General features: G+C 41.4%; 1 protein-coding gene across 2 annotated transcripts in view; it reads left to right on the top strand.

Moving 5' to 3' along the window:
* Positions 1-18323, top strand: part of LOC124137862 — a 58049-nt gene that overhangs the window by 25104 nt on the left and 14622 nt on the right. Inside the window, exons 4-11 of one of the 2 annotated variants that reach the window (XM_048385365.1) lie at positions 915-1219; positions 3191-3675; positions 6020-6098; positions 8009-8048; positions 8253-8282; positions 8822-9013; positions 9374-9586; positions 10103-10380. In XM_048385365.1, the coding sequence (XP_048241322.1) occupies positions 915-1219; positions 3191-3675; positions 6020-6098; positions 8009-8048; positions 8253-8282; positions 8822-9013; positions 9374-9586; positions 10103-10380 (1622 nt within the window). The remainder of the gene's footprint in view (positions 1-914; positions 1220-3190; positions 3676-6019; positions 6099-8008; positions 8049-8252; positions 8283-8821; positions 9014-9373; positions 9587-10102; positions 10381-18323) is intronic. The other variant, XM_048385366.1, reaches the window with a different exon arrangement.

An 18323-nucleotide genomic window follows, 5' to 3' on the forward strand; every position in this document is an offset into this window, starting at 1 on the left:
CCCACAGATGCTCAACAGGATTAAGATCCGGACTACAGGCCAGCCAAGGAAGAGTGGCAAAAGCTTCTTGACGCAAATAAGCCAAAACTGCCCGAGATCTGTGTGGTCTAGCATTGTCATCCATGTAAACAGATCTTGTCTGAAGAGGATGGTTGTCAAAATGAGGGGCTACCCCTGGACAAAGAACGGCATCTTGGTATTGTTGGCCATTCAGGTTTCCACGAGTTGTCATCAGCGGAAGTTTGCAGACGAAGGAAACACAACCCCATATCATGACAGCCCCCCGCCACATGCTAAGGTCTTCTGGATGTTCCTTGGTGCAAAACGAGTGTTTCGTTGGCTCCAAACACGTATTCAACCATCAACAGTTCGTAGCAGCATTCGACACTCGTCAGACCAATGGATCCTTCTCGAGTTGGCCAAGTTCTATGTCAGACGATTCCACATGTGCCTCTCAGTCAGTCGAGGATGTTTTACTGGTCTTTTGGCGTTATAACCAGCCGCTCTCACACAGGAGCAAAATGCAACCACGTGTCTGAAACTTGAATTTCACTATTTATAGGGTAGGGGAACTGCAGCAACACGTAAAGCACGCTTTCCTTGTGGTATCTGGACAAATTTCGGTTCATGAAACTATGGAAGCCTAATTCAGTCATACATCATCATATTTCGTATTTCTGATTCCCACACGTGAAATCAAGAGACTGAATATGGTGGCGCTTAACTTTTGTGCATGTGTATATGTATACATAAACCGATTATGTGTAAACCGCTTTAGGTTAGTGAAAATTGCAAAAATACTTATGTGTCTTATATGCATCCTCTATGTATCCCAATATTCTTTATAACAGCTAAATGGACACAACATGATTCTGAATGAGCTGGTCATATATTTACTTATTTGTCCTCTTCAGTTACAACACATTGACCTGGACAGATTCCGGGCATATCAAAAAGTGGATGAAAAAAAATTTGGTTTTGTGTTGGGGTTTTCTGATGTGCTGCATATCAAGAACATCACAGGCGTAAACATAAGCACAATACTACATCCGGTGTTTCTTACGTTACCATTGCTTGACAAATTTGAAAAGGCGGAAGAGGCAGAAGATGTGTATGAAGTGGTGTTTGTAAGGTTGAAAAATAAGGATGTCAAAAGTTTTCATCAACCGGAGGCTATCGGAAACGATAGTTTCAGGGTCAAGATCGACGATTTTTCAACGTATGTATTTATTTATATATATACTGGGTCAAATTAAAAACTTCACATTTTTAAAAGTAATCCCATTTATAATATACAACGGATAAATGTATCAGAGAAGGTAATTTTTAATCATTAATGTCCAAAGAAAGATTTTCATTAACACTGGTAACCATAATTTGTTCAAAGCACCTACGGTATTCGATAATAACATCAACAGTTTAAATCAGTCCCATGCAGGAGAATCTGATGGCACACAAGTTATGTAGCGTGTATGGCCACCATGTGCGTTGACAACTGCCACACAACGCCTCCGCATGGACCTTGTGATGCTTGTGAACACAGGATTGGGAAGACGACGCCATTGTTGCTGCAAAATGGTGCCAAGATCTTGCAAATTCTGTGGTTGGTTCTGGAGAGTGCGCAGACTTCTGCCAAGGGCATCCCAGACGTGTTCGATGGGATTGAGGTCGGGAGACCTTGACGGCCAGTCCATGACGTTGACTCCCGCATTCTGAAGGAAAATCCTTGTCAAAATTGCTGTGTGGGGTCTGGCATTGTCGTGTTGGAAGATCAAACCGGGTCCATGTGCTGCAATAAAATGAAGCAGTTCTGGTGCCAGTACCTGGTCGCCGTAAGCAGCAGCGTTGAGGTTGCCATGGATGACAAGAAACCTGGAACGTGCATTGTCACAGAAAGCACCCCACACCATGACACTTTCGCCTCGAAATCTGTCAACTTCCTGTACACAACACTGGTCGTAACGTTCATGACGGCGCCTCCACACCCTCGCCCTACCATCAGCAAATCGAAGATTAAATCGGGATTCATCACTGAAGACGACTTGATTCCAATTCCTCTGAGTCCATCGTAAGTGTCGCTGTGCCCACAATTGACGTTGACGTCTGTGTAATTGAGTCAGAATCGGCCCACAGTATGGCCGTCGTGCTTGAAGGTGAGCAGTTCTCAGACGGTTTCGAACAGTTTGCGCACTCAGTCTACCCCTAAACAGTTCATTTCTGGGTGATGTAGCCGTCAACAATCGGTTATGGAGGTGACGTAAGACAATCTGACGATCCTCTGCATGTGAAGTCACACAAGGGCGATCAGCGGTGGTACCCGTTTGCTGTAGACGCGTCTGTAAATCATAAACAGTCTGTCGACTACAACCCATCTGCAACATGCCGATGGCACGTTCACGTTGCACATCTGAAAGGCGTGGCATGACAAATGGCAGTAAAGACTTTTGTATTCTTGTGTTTTTCTTTTTTTGTTAATGACTGCTAACAAGTATGGCTGAAAACACATGCGGTATTATGGCCACGGGACCAGTTGCACGTGAAAAAACGCTTTTGCCACTATAGTGCTGTGCACATGATTTTGATCCATTCACCTGCACAAAAACGGGTTTTATCTGAAGACAATACGTGGCCATTACTGTTTAAATACACCATAAGGGCCCACAATGATAACTGGTCAAAATGTTAAAATTTTAGGATTGTGAAGTTTTTAATTTGGTTCAGTATACATATAAAAAACATTTTTTTAGAATGAACGCACTTTGTAGACATGAAGTACAATATAGATATAAAAATGACCCCGCCCTTGCTTGCCATAAGAGGTGACTAATGGGATCCGATGGTCAGGCTCGCTGGCTTGTTTGATGCGTGTCATTGTTTCACAATTGCGTAGATCAATGATCATGATGTCAATCACTGTATTGTCTGGTCCAGACTCGATTTTTTTACAGGCTGCCGTTACGTACCTGGAATATTCATAAGTTGGGCGTTGAACAACAAACAACAGACACAGAAACAAAATAGTTTTGAAGAATTTCAGGATAACCGTTATGATACTAGTGTCTGAATATGTAACAGAATTATGTGTACTGAACTTTATATTTCTTGTTCACTTCTTTGGGATAGAATGGGTTTTTCTTCGAACACATTTGTTACAGAAATATGATGAACTGTGCTTTTTTCTACTTTGTAGAACAACTGACAACTTCAGTGCATGGAAAGTCCGCAAAGGTGTGGCCAGTTCAATGGTCATAGAAGCAGCGAAGTATCTTACTGGAAAATTGTGTCTTTGCAACTTGGTTAGCCTTATCAGGTTTGACGATGAACAGCCTAGCCTACGGCTTGATTGTGTTGATGTTGCAAACACCGGAGATATTGTAGAGGAGTACGTGGATTCCGGTTTCAAGGAAATTACAAGCAGTCGCTCAGATGCAGTCACCTTGAAAGACAATGAAACTTTCAGAATACAGATAGTAAATAATATGTGTCTTGAAGAAGAAGTTAAGAGAACAATTTCCGATCAAGGAATACAGTTTGACGAGTCAATGCCGAGCAGCGGTGTTTGCTTTCCATTCAAAACCATGTCACCTCCAACTGAAGAATGTGTTTTGTTAGTTGTTGGCGAGACATTTCAACACCCTGTCAACTTCCGCATGGACGCACACAAATCAAGCACTGGTAGGTCTCTCTTTTTTGTTTGTTTGTTTGTTTGTTGTTCAACGCAGCACACGGCAATAAGCCAGGTATTTGACGGTGGTCTGTAGATTATCGAGTCTGGGCCAGCCAGCCAATCCAGTGATTGACATCATGAGCATCAATCTCCGCAACTGGGACCCGATGACGTGCAAGTTAGAGAACCTGTTAGTCGCCTCAATGGTTGCCGAAGACAAAACTAATTCTAACCCGGATATTCACGGGAGATATACTGGACGCCACTTTAAACAGTATTCCAGTTATATCACGGCGTGTCAGCTTAATGTGGGAGGTAAGCCCGAAGTGATGCAGGTCTCTAACGTTTACCACTTCGGTGAAACCCACGAGCACGGGTATGGTGCTGCCAAACCTAGAAACATAATCGGGGAAAACCGGGATTCAAACCCACAATCATAGGTTTCTGGCGTGCCCAAGGGACGCAACTCAGCACAGCGAATCGTGGCGCCTTAGACGACTGGGCCACCCGTGCCCCCTTCAGATAATGATATGAGAGCGGACAGTAATACTTAAAGCTGAAAATTACACCAACTGATTGACCTGAGATATAATGGGGCAATTTTGTACAATATGTACATTGAAGATGAGTTTATTTTAAAGTGAAGACCTTTCAAGAGAAAGTAACTAATAGCAGTCCGCTAAAATTTCATCATTGAAAAGAAGATGAATTAAATTCGAAAATATACTCTCTGACAAAAGTAGGGGGTATTCGAAAATAACAGATGGTTAGAGAAATGCAACGATGTATCCAGTGATGGAAATAAGAAAAACAAGGACGAGGTCAACATAACAATCGACAGAACATGTTTTCATTGTATTGTAAACGTGCAAACAACCAGAAAGACGACAAAGGGTGTGGTAAACAAATAAATGTTTGAGATGATTTGTTCCATAATGTGTCATGCCCCCACAATTGGTCAAGCATTCGTTTGTACGTCGTGGCGTGGTAATACATCTACCAACCATTTGTGTCTTGTCCACCTCTCTTGCAATGCCTGGCCCTGTTCGTCTAATGTAGCGGGTGGGCTTTTGACGGGGGGCGTACACGTCACTCGATCATGTCCCAAACGTGCTCTGTGGGGTGAAGGCCAGGAGGTCATGCCATGCTGCTGCAGATAATCGTTTACACCAACACAGTGGGCAAGAGAGTTATTGTTTTAAAAGACAGCACGTTGAACAGAATGGCGCCGAAAGGGCACAGCTATAGCCAACAGTGTTTTGTCTCGGTAGTATTGACCAGAGACCCTTCCGTGGACAATATGCAATGGCGTTCAGGCAGTCATAGTGATGCTGCCCCATATGATTACAGACCCACCCACAAAGCTGTCATATTGCCTTTAACGTTGACGTTTGCTGACGTATCCAGTATCTAGACTCAAGACAATCATCACACAAGACAATCGTCGATTCCCCCAGTTTCTACGCTCTAAATAGTATTAGAATGTGTAGCAATTTAAACAGCGATTTGATTGGCTCAATTTTTTCGATTTCATATTTCTGATAAATCGATCCTGGACTTGACCTTGTTGTCGACCTAAGGCAACCCGTGACTGGCCGATCATTAACATTTTACATCTGTAGAACGCTGTTCCAAAATCTGCAAATCAGACACATTGATCATACTGGGTACCTCTCGCCAAGTTCTACTGGTTTGAAGCATACCAATATCCCGTAGGTGTTCATCACATTGCAGACGATCAATCAGTTTACAAATACTGTATTAAAGCAAGAGTAGAGAGCTTACCTGCTACTGTGGATAATGAAACCCAACGATAATGATTTTTACGACCTTTCATTAAAGTGTCAAAATCAAGAATGGCTAACTTCCCAAGTGCACGGAGTCCAAATGCAACTTATAACAGTTTCGGAACAAAACTCTGACAGTCATGTTTTAAAGCTGATTTTCTTTTTGACGAATGATCATGACATTCATTTTTCATGATCCCCTATTTTTTTAGAGTTTATTTTAACTTTATTGAGTTCTTTGCTACAGAGACTTGAACAGCCCTGTTGCTTTTAAAAGACAATTAACATCTTTCTTCACTCCAGGGGACTGAGATCTTATCGAACGAAATCTTATCTTACACGTCCTCCCCCCATCAAACCCCCTTCCCCTCCATTTATATATATTGATAGGTCTAGTGGTGAATTGGTGCCCTCGCAAAGCTTGCGATTTTGAAACATATACTTTTTGTGTTTCCCTGGTAACAAGTTTATTTATTCACAAGTATATAAAATTGTGGGGGATATTGACCCCTTTGTTTTCTAGTTTCATATTGACTCGTATATGTTTGGTGGATATAATTGACAGAAACTGAAGATGACATATTTGAGGAGGAAGAAAACGAGGAGGAAGAGCATGAGGAGTTTGGACTTGATGTGAAAAGAGTGTAAGTGACAATTTACTTTGTCAAGAAAAAAAGGTGCAATGAAGTTTATTATGTAAAAGGCATTTCCAGTATTGTTTAAGATGTAGAGTTTTCATTGTTGAGCATGCAGATCTAGGTTTTCATTATATTCTCTCACTACATCATGAGCATGTGTTTATGAAGCACTATAAAATGGTAATATATACACATGCACAAAAGTTAAGCGCCACCATATTCATAGTCTCTTGATTTCACGTGTGCGAATCAGAAATTCGAAATATGATGATGTATGACTGAATTAGGCTTCCATAGTTTCATGAACCCAAATGTGTCCAGATATCACAAGGAAAGCGTGATTTACGTGTTGCTGCAGTTCCCCTACCCTATAAATAGTGAAATTCAAGTTTCAGACACGTGGTTGCATTTGGCTCCTATGTGAGATTCCCCTTCCAATAGAGGTTGAAAATCAGCCATGGTGAGGAGAAAGTTAACGAACGCTGAAAGATGGCAAGAGATAGGCATTAAAAATGCTGGCATGTCATGCAGGGCCATTGCAAGACAAATGGGTCGTCATCACAGTGTTATCACTCGTTTGATTGTCAAACATGGTCAAACCAATGATGTCAATGACAGGCATAGGTCCGGTAGGCCAAGAAAGCCCTCTAACAAAGAGTATAGACGTCTTTTCAGGATAGTCTGACAAAATCCATTTGCCACTTCAACAGATTTAAGACTGCATTGGATTACCCATCAGAGACTCTCGACGATAACCGTAAGGTGTCGTCGCTGAGCGGCTGGTTATAATGCCAGAATACTAGTAAAACGTCCTCAACTGACTGAGAGGCACATGTGGAATCGTCTGATATGGTGTCGTGCCCGTAGTCGATGGAACTTGGCCAACTGGAGAAGGATCCATTGGTCTGATGAGTGTTGAATGCTGCTATGAACTGTTGATTGTCATATACGTGTTTGGAGGCAACGTAACACTCGTTTTGCACCAAGGAACATCCAGAATACCTTAGCATGTGGCGGGGGGTGGCGGGGGGTGGCGGGGGGCGAAACAATTCGTGGAAACCTGAATGGCCAACAATAGCAAGATGCCGTTCTTCGTCCAGTGGTAGTCCTTCATTTTAACAACGATCCTCTTCAGACAAGACCTGTTTACATGGACGACAATGCTAGACCACACAGATGTCGGGCAGTTTTGGCCTATTTGCGTCAAGAAGCTATTGCCACTCTTCCTTGGCTGGCCTGTAGTCCGGATCTTAATCCGATTGAGCATCTGTGAGACATTCTTGGCCGGAAAAATCAGACATCGTGATCCCCCAGTTCAAAATCTCGCTGGACTTGAAGCCGCACTTCACTAAGAATGGATCCGTTTGCCTCAGAGAAGCATTCAACGACTTGTAATGAGTATGAGGCATAGGGTTGAAGTTGTGGTCAATGTCCGTGGATCATACACACGTTACTGACGTTTCTGTCTTGCAATAGACTCTGCACTCAGTTACAGTTACATGACAAAAAATGTTTTCCAATGTTGTCTAATCCTTCAATTTCTGGTCTTCGGTAAAATTCCTTTCTGCTCTTTTGGAACACAAGATAAACTTGCTCTGGGACAACTTTTACATCACATGAGGATTACATACATGGCTTATAACAATCGTACATCTTGTTATAATAGTCATCATTAAGTGCCAAAAGTAACAGCTCACAAATATGGTTGGTGGCGTTTTACTTTTGTGCATGTGTATATAACAAATAAATCCAAGCATCGTGTGTTTAGTCATAAAGCATCATTATATCTTGCAAAACTATCGGCGAAAGAGTAGATCTCTGAATGAAAGAAATATGGTCATTCTGTGTTATTACTCTGTTACTTAAACAGTATAATTTGGTCTTCTGTACTACATTCACTTTGTTTCTGCTGACAGATTAGTTGTGAAGGTTGAGCTTGAAAGAGACGGAGTTGAGGTTAGTACATAAAAACAAACAATACTCGGAAGAAATGACTATTGACATTTATAAAAAAATATGTCAATTCTTTTATGGTAAATACACTGCACCCATTTACCTTAAATAGCGGGTGTTAACATCAGTAAATCATCAAAATGTCACTTGTGTTTCCATATCTTTCAACTTTGAGCACATATATGATTATCTATGTTCATCTTTCAGATATCTCCCCAGCGTGTGTCTTCGTCGAGGGTAATTGATTGTAATGATTTGGGGTACAATCTCTAAAATCAGGGGCAGAAGGATAGCCAAATGGTTATTAAATTAATGTGGTCATTCGTCGCACAAAAGCTGTGGTTTAGATTTATGACATGGTTCAATGTGTGATGCCTTTTTCTCATGTTCCAAGATAGTACAACAATTCTTAAGAAGTCTTTGTAACTGATTACAGATAGTCTGATTGCGGGTAACCATTTATAGTACCATCTCATAGACTACTTGGTGCCGGTTAACGAGTTGCAGGCTTGTTCACTGCGGTTTAAGAACGTTTTCCTAGAGCTCGGGTTTTCCTAATTGGCGGTGGGTCAGACTGTCAATCTTTGTGGATGAAGGGGTGTCATCTCTGATAGCTTCCCGGTGCCGTCTAACGTGTTGCAGTATTTCTTAGTAAAAACGTGGACTATTACATCCAAAATTTCAAATTCACAGAATTCCATGATATACTTAATATATAGAAACTATAGAAAATTCACTATTTATGAAAGGAAAACTCTGTTATATTTTTTCACAAGAAGATGCAACTTAGCCGGCGCCAGAAGCAAATATCTCCCATGTTCCTTGCCGAGGATGACACAGATGACATTTCTGTTGATGTGACAATGCCAGTGAAGCTACCGAGCAGACTCAGCGAGCACAAAGATTATTCATTCTACATTCTGCAGAGAGCTAAGGGGATATATGAGAAACACTACATGGAATCTCCAGTACGTAAGCATTGGTGCCATGTTGATTCTACAGAGTGCTGGTCTTGTTTACAGGTTTAGGCATTTCCACTTCCTCAGCCAGAGAATAATCTGTCTCAATTATCTACCAAAACAGATTCCATTGGGCGTAAATGTCAAAATAGTAATAAGTGTTATATGAATGGATCACAGAACATAAGTGATGTCATTAGGTTTTTGTGACATGGGTAAGTATGTCCTGCTCTACTGTGTCTCACTGTAACACTTTGCATAAAAACGTAGGTGTTTGTTGCCTAACGCCACACCCAGCATTTTGAAGGAAATGGAAATCCCTAATATATTTGAAAACATGCGTGCATAAACCAGTTTAATACCACCTAGGTCTATGGTCCCGTCCACGTAACAGTGAAGAGAAGTGGGGTTCTATGTGCCATCATCGAGGAGGATGGCCCTGAGCAAATTCCAGGCACGACGCATATACAGTACATGAGTGTTGGACCTAAAGGTCGGAAGTTCGTTTCTAAAGTGGATAATCGCATTACAGTAGACTTTCCAAAAGGAGCTCTTGACAAAAAAGTCGTTTTTCAATTCAAGGTAAGTAGGCCTTAATTTGCTTCAAATAGTGTCACTTTAGGTTCTAGGTTCAAGTAGTGTGTTGTCTTCAGCCAAATGCATAAGCCTACAAAAGCATGTGTTTGTTACGTATTAGGTTACAAGATCATAGGTCGTGTTTGTCCGTAATCACGTATGTGTTGTCTCAAGAAACAATATAATAGGTAATGGAGAAATTATGACACTCTGTTGGTTCTATTTCACGTATCAACAGATTTTCTCTCTAATTTTAAATTACGACCTATAGTTACTTGCACAAAATGACGTTCAGAATTCCCAGTGAATGTTCAGGCTTACACTTAACTGCAGCAATAGCGTGACGTCATCATAATTATTTTAAGACATTTTAAAGTGTTTTTTACATAAGTTGTAGGTTAGAAAATGTGGACTTTCAGCGCAGGTTTCTTTCAATATGATTGTAGAAATGTTATGCAATAGTTACTTTTAAGGCTATCAATATCTATCAAATATCATACTTATCACATACTTACATTTCAGTCAACTGTGCTAGACAAACAGAGGTACCAGGAATACGCCAAACATGGAGTGTTTGGTTGCCTGTTGGGATTAACAAATGTCCTATTCATCAAACCTGATGTAGAACTGAAACGTGATGTGAAAATGCGTATCCCTCTGGACGTTTATGACATGGATGATGACTCAGAAGTGAAATTTCTCCACTGGAAGAGAGTTGGAAACAGAGCCACGGTAATGGATGCTGATCTCATGAAAGAAGCAGATAATTCTTACAGCATTGGTGTGTCCTCATTCAGTGGGTGAGTATCAAAGGCACATGCACAAAACAATGTTAACATATGTTATGGTTATTGACAGAATTTCACTAAAAGTGCTGTAGACATTACTGAATGACAGAGAAGGACAATAGAAGGAAACTTTGTTGGGGGAAAGGTCACGTTGTGGATGGACGAGGCGGGCACCATTCATAAAAGGAGATTACTTCCTTGATGTTTGTATAGTTTGTCTTGACAATAACCCATCAGTTGGGTGGACCCTGAGCAGACAAGAGTTAACACTATGTCATTGCTTCTACTTGCTGAAGAGCTGCATGCTAGATAAATGGGACACTGCTGTGAAGCAGGTAACGAGCATAATAGCCCTACCATTGTGGTTTTTGCAAGCGATGTGGAAAGTGCCTACCCAAACCCCGCCACCACCACTACTAGAATACTTCATCCACAGCAGGGGTTGTCTCCCTTGTTTGGAATTACTTTGGGTCCGCCCTGTGTTCAAAAGTGTACACTACCTGCACTACTATGTAATAACTAAGGTGATATACACTCTTAAAAAAATAACGCGCAGGTAGATTTTTAGCAAATCTATTGTTCCTAATGAAGTCGATATATATAATTTAATATCATAGAAACAAATATGAAATTTGGGGGCTAGATAGTCACATGTTGTTGTTGTTGTACAAAGGCATTGAAAACTGTTCATTGTCATGTCACATAAGGCCACAAGGTTGCGCTGAACTCAGTATCTCGTGTGACCACCCCGGGCAGCAATCACAGCTCTGCATCTCCAAGGCACTGACTGGGTAAGTGTACGAATTCTGTCCTGTGGAATTCTGCGCCATCGGCCAGTTGTGGGAGTGTCTGCGGCATGTTCTGATGTTAATGTACACGTCGATCGAGTTCATCTCAGAGGTGTTCGATTTGTTTGAGATTTGGAGATTTTGACGGCCAGGGTAAAATGTTTAAGTTGGCATTATGAACGTAGCCTACCGTGACACCAACTGAGGGGTAGAGCGTTGTCCTGTTGAAACGGCTCCCTCTGGCGGTCAATACTTGGAAGAAGGTGAGGCTGAAGAATTTGATTCATGTAGCGATGTGCTGTCAAATTTCCCGGAACCACAACCAAGTCAGATCTCGTGGAGTAGGATGTGACACGAACTGAGGGGTAGAGCGTTGTCCTGTTGAAACAGCTCCCTCTGGCGGTCAGTACTTGGAAGAAGGTGAGGTTGAAGAATTTGATTCATGTAGGGATGTGCTGTCAAATTTCCCTGAACCACAACCAAGTCAGATCTCGTGGAGTAGGATGTGACACGAACTGAGGGGTAGAGCGTTGTCCTGTTGAAACAGCTCCCCCTGGCGGTCAATACTTGGAAGAAGCTGAGGTTGAAGAATTTGATTCATGTAGCGATGTGCTGTCAAATTTCCCTGAACCACAACCAAGTCAGATCTCGTGGAGTAGGATGTTGCCCACCACACCATGACACTACCGCCACCGAAATTGTCGAACTCATGTACACAATGTGTGGCAAAACGCTCATTTCGACGATGATAAACACGTTGTCTTCAATCTTGCATCTTGTGATTCATTGCTAAACCACACTCGTCACCAGTTTTTTTCAAATTCCAAGGCATGGCACCAACGCAAGCGTCGCTGTCGATGGATCTGTTGCAAAACAGGGATGATAACTGGTCTTCTGGGTCAGATTCCAGCCTCACGTAGATGGTTTCTGACAGTCTGGTCCGATATCCCCCTGAACCAGGGATGCGTCCTACAATCGCAGAAGTTGTGGCATTGCAATGACGTAGATGGAACAGTCGAATGTAGCGATCCTGTGCAGGGGCGGTAACTCTTGGTCAGCTGGTTCTGAGACAGTCTGCAGTGGAATTGAACTGTGTGTATCGGTTCCAAAGGCGGCAAATGGTGCTGTGGTGGACGTTGAATTGGCGTGCACCAGAAGACTGTGATTTCCCTCTTTGGATACGTCCTATGGCGATGTTCCGATCGGCAGCGCTGAGTCTCGGCATTTTCGAATTTGAAAAATGTTGACAATTGAATGACAAATCATTGGCTTATGCTTGGTTTTTTATAGCCACTACCACGAGTTACGAATGCCCTAACTTGCACTGCATTTTGGAACAAGTGTGATAACAATGCCGTTTAAGACATTGCAAATCGCCAATGCCCAAGTTTTAACGCACCATTTGTGGAAACATTTTCTAAAAACATATATCCAATTTAGATTCCGGATTTTTTGTGTAGTCAGGTTCAATGAACTACATACGACCTGTGCGTTTCTTTTTTTTAAGAGTGTATGTAATGCAGCTGGTCTGCATGCTTGCAATAAGAGGCACATTGTCTCTGAGGTGCATGCTATCATCATGTGGATCCACTTGGCCATGCATGACACCTAGCCTTTCAGTTCTTTCTTAAATTAACCTTCCTCCTTGATGTTATACGTTGTTGGCACCTCACTGTACCCTGTACGAAGCATCCACAACTATATAAGAATTGAGTTGGGGAGACAAAGACAAGTGTAACATAGGTCCCTGAGAACCTCATTATACATTGCTGTCCATGAAGGATTCTTCATTGAGACCTCTCAGTTTTATTCAACACAAGTTTGTGAAAGAAGTGTGACAGGTGTGGTCCGGACACAATGAGTGAGTGAGTGAGTTGGGTTTTACGCTGCTTTTAACAGTATTTCAGTTATACCAAGGCGTGACAGCTTAATGTGGGAGGAAAGCCCGAAGTGATGAAGGTCTCTGACGTTTCACTTTGGTGAAACCCTTGAGAACAGGTAATTGTGCAGACAAACCTAGAGACATAATCGGATTCGAACCCACAATTATAGATTTCTGGCGTGCCCAAGTGACGCAACTCAGCACAGCGAATCGAGGCGCCTTAGACGACTGGGCCATCTGTGCCCCCTTGATAAATTTGATATCAAAGGACACGAGGGTGAGATTGTATCTTTCATCCAACATCGTTCTTACAACTTTTTCAGTTTGTAGACAGTAATAAGCAGTGACTTAAAAAAACTACTTAAAGCTTCAGTAGTAAAGCCATTCGGGATGTCATTTGATTGTGACATCATGGTAACCAATGAAGTCATACTGGTCTGAAAAGCATTGTGATGCAATTTCATTGCAGCGATATCTACAATGTAATTATTGCTTGATCTGACCGAAACGATATCTCCTGTGGGAGCCAGTTTTAGATGATAAATAGAGATTACTACTTGAGTGTCTGTCAGATACCATTTATCTTACAACGAGTTGTTTCTAAACGTATCTAACGAGCGAACTAACTTTCTTCTTGGGAAGTGTTAGGATGAGACACTTAGAATCTATCAGAACCCAGAAAGTTGAGTTTCTGACTCGGAGCAAAACTGATTCTCTTTGTTGATAACGAAACCTAGGTTCTCCAAAAGATACATGAGACTCTCTCGGCAATGGACTAGACTCTCTGGACTGTGGGCAAAGAGAATCATATCGTCTAGGTAAACGATCATCCGAATTCCTGCTCTTCATGCAATGCTCACCACAGGTTTCAGCAATTTGATGAACGTCCGTGTAGCTTGTGCTAGACCAAATGACCAAGCAGGCAAATAGGCAAAGAAACAGTCGCCCCTTCCATTGAAAGGGGAGGAATTTCCTCTGGTGCCTGGCAAATGGGACGCTGAAGTATGCATCCAGTTTGCACATATAATCGTTTTCCTGAATGACATCCTTCAGTGAAAGGCTTTCAACCTTGAAATGATTATATGGAATGAAAGCATTCAGCTTTTTCACATTGAGTATTGGTCTCTGACCTCCATCCTCTTTGGGAACTATGAACATGGGGCTGAGATTGAGAACACTCCAGATTCACAGCCGGAAGAATCTCTTCTATCGCCCCTTTCATCTTCATGTTCCCAATCTCCTTGTCCAGAACAACCTGGTTCACCTGAGAAAGAGTTAATGGTGAATGACTTCTATATGAAAGCCCTGAACGGTCTGAAGAATCCCTGGTCTTGAGTAATTTTTGCCAAGTTGGTGTAGAAATGTGTTATCCTGCCCCCCCCCCCCCCCCCCCCCCCCCTCAAAAAAAAATAAAAAATTCTGGGACAGGAATGTTTTCTAATCTTAGATCTTCTATTTCTGGTAACATACGGTCTGGATGTTCTGGATTCTGGCCATTCCGATTCATGGGACTTGAACTTATGCCAACCTTCATGACATCAGCATTTGTTGAAAGAGAGTGACACAAACCCATATGGTCCTGAGGATCTTCCTCTTTTCCCACCACAGTCTTTCCCTCCTCTGCTTGTATTGAAGGATGCCTGAACTCTGAATCCGCCCCTAGACGAACTGGGCTTATTACCTGAGGGCTCGTCATGAAAGGGATGCTGCGATAAAGAAGAAATCTTTTTCTTGGGAGCAGAATGCCGCACAGCAAAAAATGTCCCTGGCCTTTTGCTTAAGCTTCACCTCGGCGAGTAGCGTGTTGAAAAAAGGGTCTCCGAAGAGCTTCCCTTTAGCATCGGCAAAGGTACCCTCATATTTTGTAAAGCAACTTTTGTACTTTCCTTGGATCCTTAAAGCCCCACCCTGACTATAAATAGCCCGCAAGGTGGCGGTGTTTCAGTTTCGAACAATGACTGACAATGTAAACACAACCGAGTGTCGGGAGACGTTTTTTGAAAACCATACAGGAACAAGATCACCATTGACCGTCAAACTTCGTATCAACTTGAGTGACAAACCATGGATACAACAAATGGCTCCATATCAAGATATAAGTCAATAAATTTTCTGTAGTTTTATCCTAAAAAATCGAATCGATCGTGTTTGGCGTCTGCATCGATCACAGTGGGCGGAGCTTATTTACGTTTGCGCTATAAATAGCAAAGCACATGGTCATGTGTACATGTGGCACATTTAATGCATTTGTGGTCAAAGTGTATTGTGTTGTATATTTTTACGGCAGAACAGCAGCAGAACATCAGTTTCAGTTAATGTAACAGTAACGATACTTAAATACGAAATTGACGCGATTCTTTCAGTTCAATCCGAAAATTACAGATATTTGTTTAGCTTTGGTCATTTGCATTCAACAGTTAGATTTGTGCCACACAATAATCAATTTATATCCATAAAACGTAAATTTTTACAGATATTTTTCAACTAGTGTTTAGGAAGGGGCCTAATTTGAAGCACCAGAAGTTGCGCCAATATTTCTCAGCTTGACTACAATAGATGAATATGTTACGTGTATCAACATAACAATGCACATAAGCAACTGGTAAATAAGTAACTGAATATACTTGATGTTTTGGCCTACAAAAGGCGTATCCGGATAATATTGTACTTACGATAAACGAAAACTCCAATACACATATTCCAAGACAACTTTAATTATGAATTTCCTTTTCTTTCACAGAATTTTCACACACAAAACTGAGTTTGATCATTAGATCCACACTTGTCCCATGTATTTTTTGTTCGCGGTATTTGGATACACTTCGCGCACAAATTTTAAAATACAATCTGGGATCCCTTTCCCGTTTTGTCCAAACCAATCCTTCATTTGCTGCAACGTATAATTCCGTTTCTTCAAGTCCAAGTATCTACGATCTCTCCAAACACTTCGTTTATTTAGCTCAGTCCAGAAACAATGTGTTCGAATCGACGAATTTCTGCAACAAGGTGGCCGCACCATTCCCTAACTGCGATTGTCTGTGCCGTGTCACGCATGGTTGACAAAAGAAGTGTGAACATACATATTCGGCTTCATCTGGTTCCACAATGAAATCTCGCTGTGACACTGATTCACTACTCCCAAGAATCGGCACTGAATTTGTCAAAGTTTCTGTTGCACTTGCAAGGGCGGGAAGAGAGGCGCCATCTTGTCGATTCGAGTTGTGAATCGGAATGAAGTCATCTTGAATTGGAACTTTCTCCACGATAAAGTCACCAATGTCACAATCGAAATGACCAAAGGCTCCCTGATTATCTCGAACAACTCTTCGTCAAATTAGGATTTACATGAAAATGTTTTGTTGCTCATATTGAAGACAAGCGAAATTGCAAAGTTCTCGTCAGTTGTAAGCAGCAACTCGATGCACTCATGGGGCGTGGTTGCTAGGAGATCGCGAGGTCAGAAAGGGGAAAACAAAAAGTTTTATAAAGTAATAAAATAAATCCGCAGTGCAATCCCAAAGTACCATGTACAGGATATTTTTTAATAATAATATTCACCAAAAAAAATCTTTTCTAAAAGTGCAAATTAATTTATTAATTCATCCCAAGGTCGTAACCCTGATCACGTGGTGGGTATTTGGAAGGAATCTTGTGATGAAGCTGTGAATGAGGCCGTGTGTATAACATTGTTGAATTCAACTGACCAGGAAGGTTGTTGAGGCACATTATGACATATGCTCGTCATGGATGGAGAAAAAAATGTATCTGAGAGAAACATTGTTGCTTTGAGCTTCGCGACAAAACATGTGTTCATGCCGAAGTAGTTTACAAGAGAGGATGATCTGTGCAGCCAGCGACCTGAATAAGCTTGATGAAAATAATGTTGAAATCCATTTTCTCGCACATGACAGAATTAATGTGAACAAATATTTATTTGAACATCATTTCGAAGTCTGTGAGGCTGTCCGTATTTTAATATTCTTATTTCCATTGCGACGTGAAATAATATAATGTTTTCGTGTCTTAATTTTGCTGCCGCTGTGGAAAATTGCGCACCGATCTATTAAAAGAAATACTACTAGTTCAACTTTATAAAAGAACCAGATCAACTTTATCTTTGTTCCGTTGTTTATTAAAAAATCGAATCGATCTACATAATAAACAAATTCATAGACTAGATTCTAGTACCAAGTGTTTAAACTCTTTTTTTAAATGTCATAAAATAACTTACACAAGTATTGAAAGACATTTTTTGATAAGTAATATATATTTTATCTCGTCCGGTCGCTCTCTGGTTAGTTTAGGCTTGAGGGGAGAAACACATACAAAAAATATGGATGGCCTTATGCAAATGAACCTTGGCATGCCAATCAAGAGGGATCTGGGTCACTTGGACCCGCCAAGTTTCACGGATCGAGTTACTTCGGCACGAGGAGCTTCATCGGACAAGTGTGACAAGTGTGCCAAAATACATTGCTACGGGCAATGAAAAAATGTCACGGAAACGACAAAAAAAACTACTTTGATCACGTGAAAATATTTTTGACCATTACCAGGGTTTTTTACACGATCGTTGTCATCCAGATTCCAGATGAAGGCAAGACGAACACAACGAAGAAAAACACTGTTGAAATCACCGATTACCGTGTATATGTGAGAAATGCTATTTATAAACTGCAGATATACCGTACACCACAGGATAACGATTGGTGCCGTGACACATATTATGTTTTTTTTTTGTTCAATTACACTGTTCATATTCATCACGACAAACGTATTAATTCGTTGTCGTCGGGAGATCTAGAATAGCTCAGAACAAGAACGTCTATAATTTCTGTGTTGGACTGCGTTGGATATATCGTGGACATTCCGCGGTATCATTTTATGAAGATGTGAAGACGACATGGCAGGTGGGTTTTGAAACCAAAGACCTACGCGTTTGTTGAAAAGTCTTGGAATCGTTTGATAGATATTTATTACCATTAAAACTTACGTCCTTGTTGTCAAACGGCCCACGTGGTGGGTGTTTACATGACGTCACCCGTTTACGTAATAACCAATGAAATGTGTGTGTTATCATGACGTCATATTGACCTGTCAGATCACTCGTATAAGCTCCGCCCACTAGAGTGCGGTAGTTCCTACCGCAGATGGGGCTTTAACCAGTTGGGGTATAATTGAAAGCCTCCTGTGGAAAATGATCGACAAGTTGGCTTGTCCCACAAGGCAGACTGACTTCTCTACAATGTCAAGAAGTGCAGATACTGTATGTCTAAATCAGGAGA

This window comes from Haliotis rufescens, unplaced genomic scaffold (assembly GCF_023055435.1).
Source record: "Haliotis rufescens isolate VD_foot unplaced genomic scaffold, xgHalRufe1.0.p SCAF_57, whole genome shotgun sequence".
Lineage (NCBI taxonomy): Eukaryota > Metazoa > Mollusca > Gastropoda > Lepetellida > Haliotidae > Haliotis > Haliotis rufescens.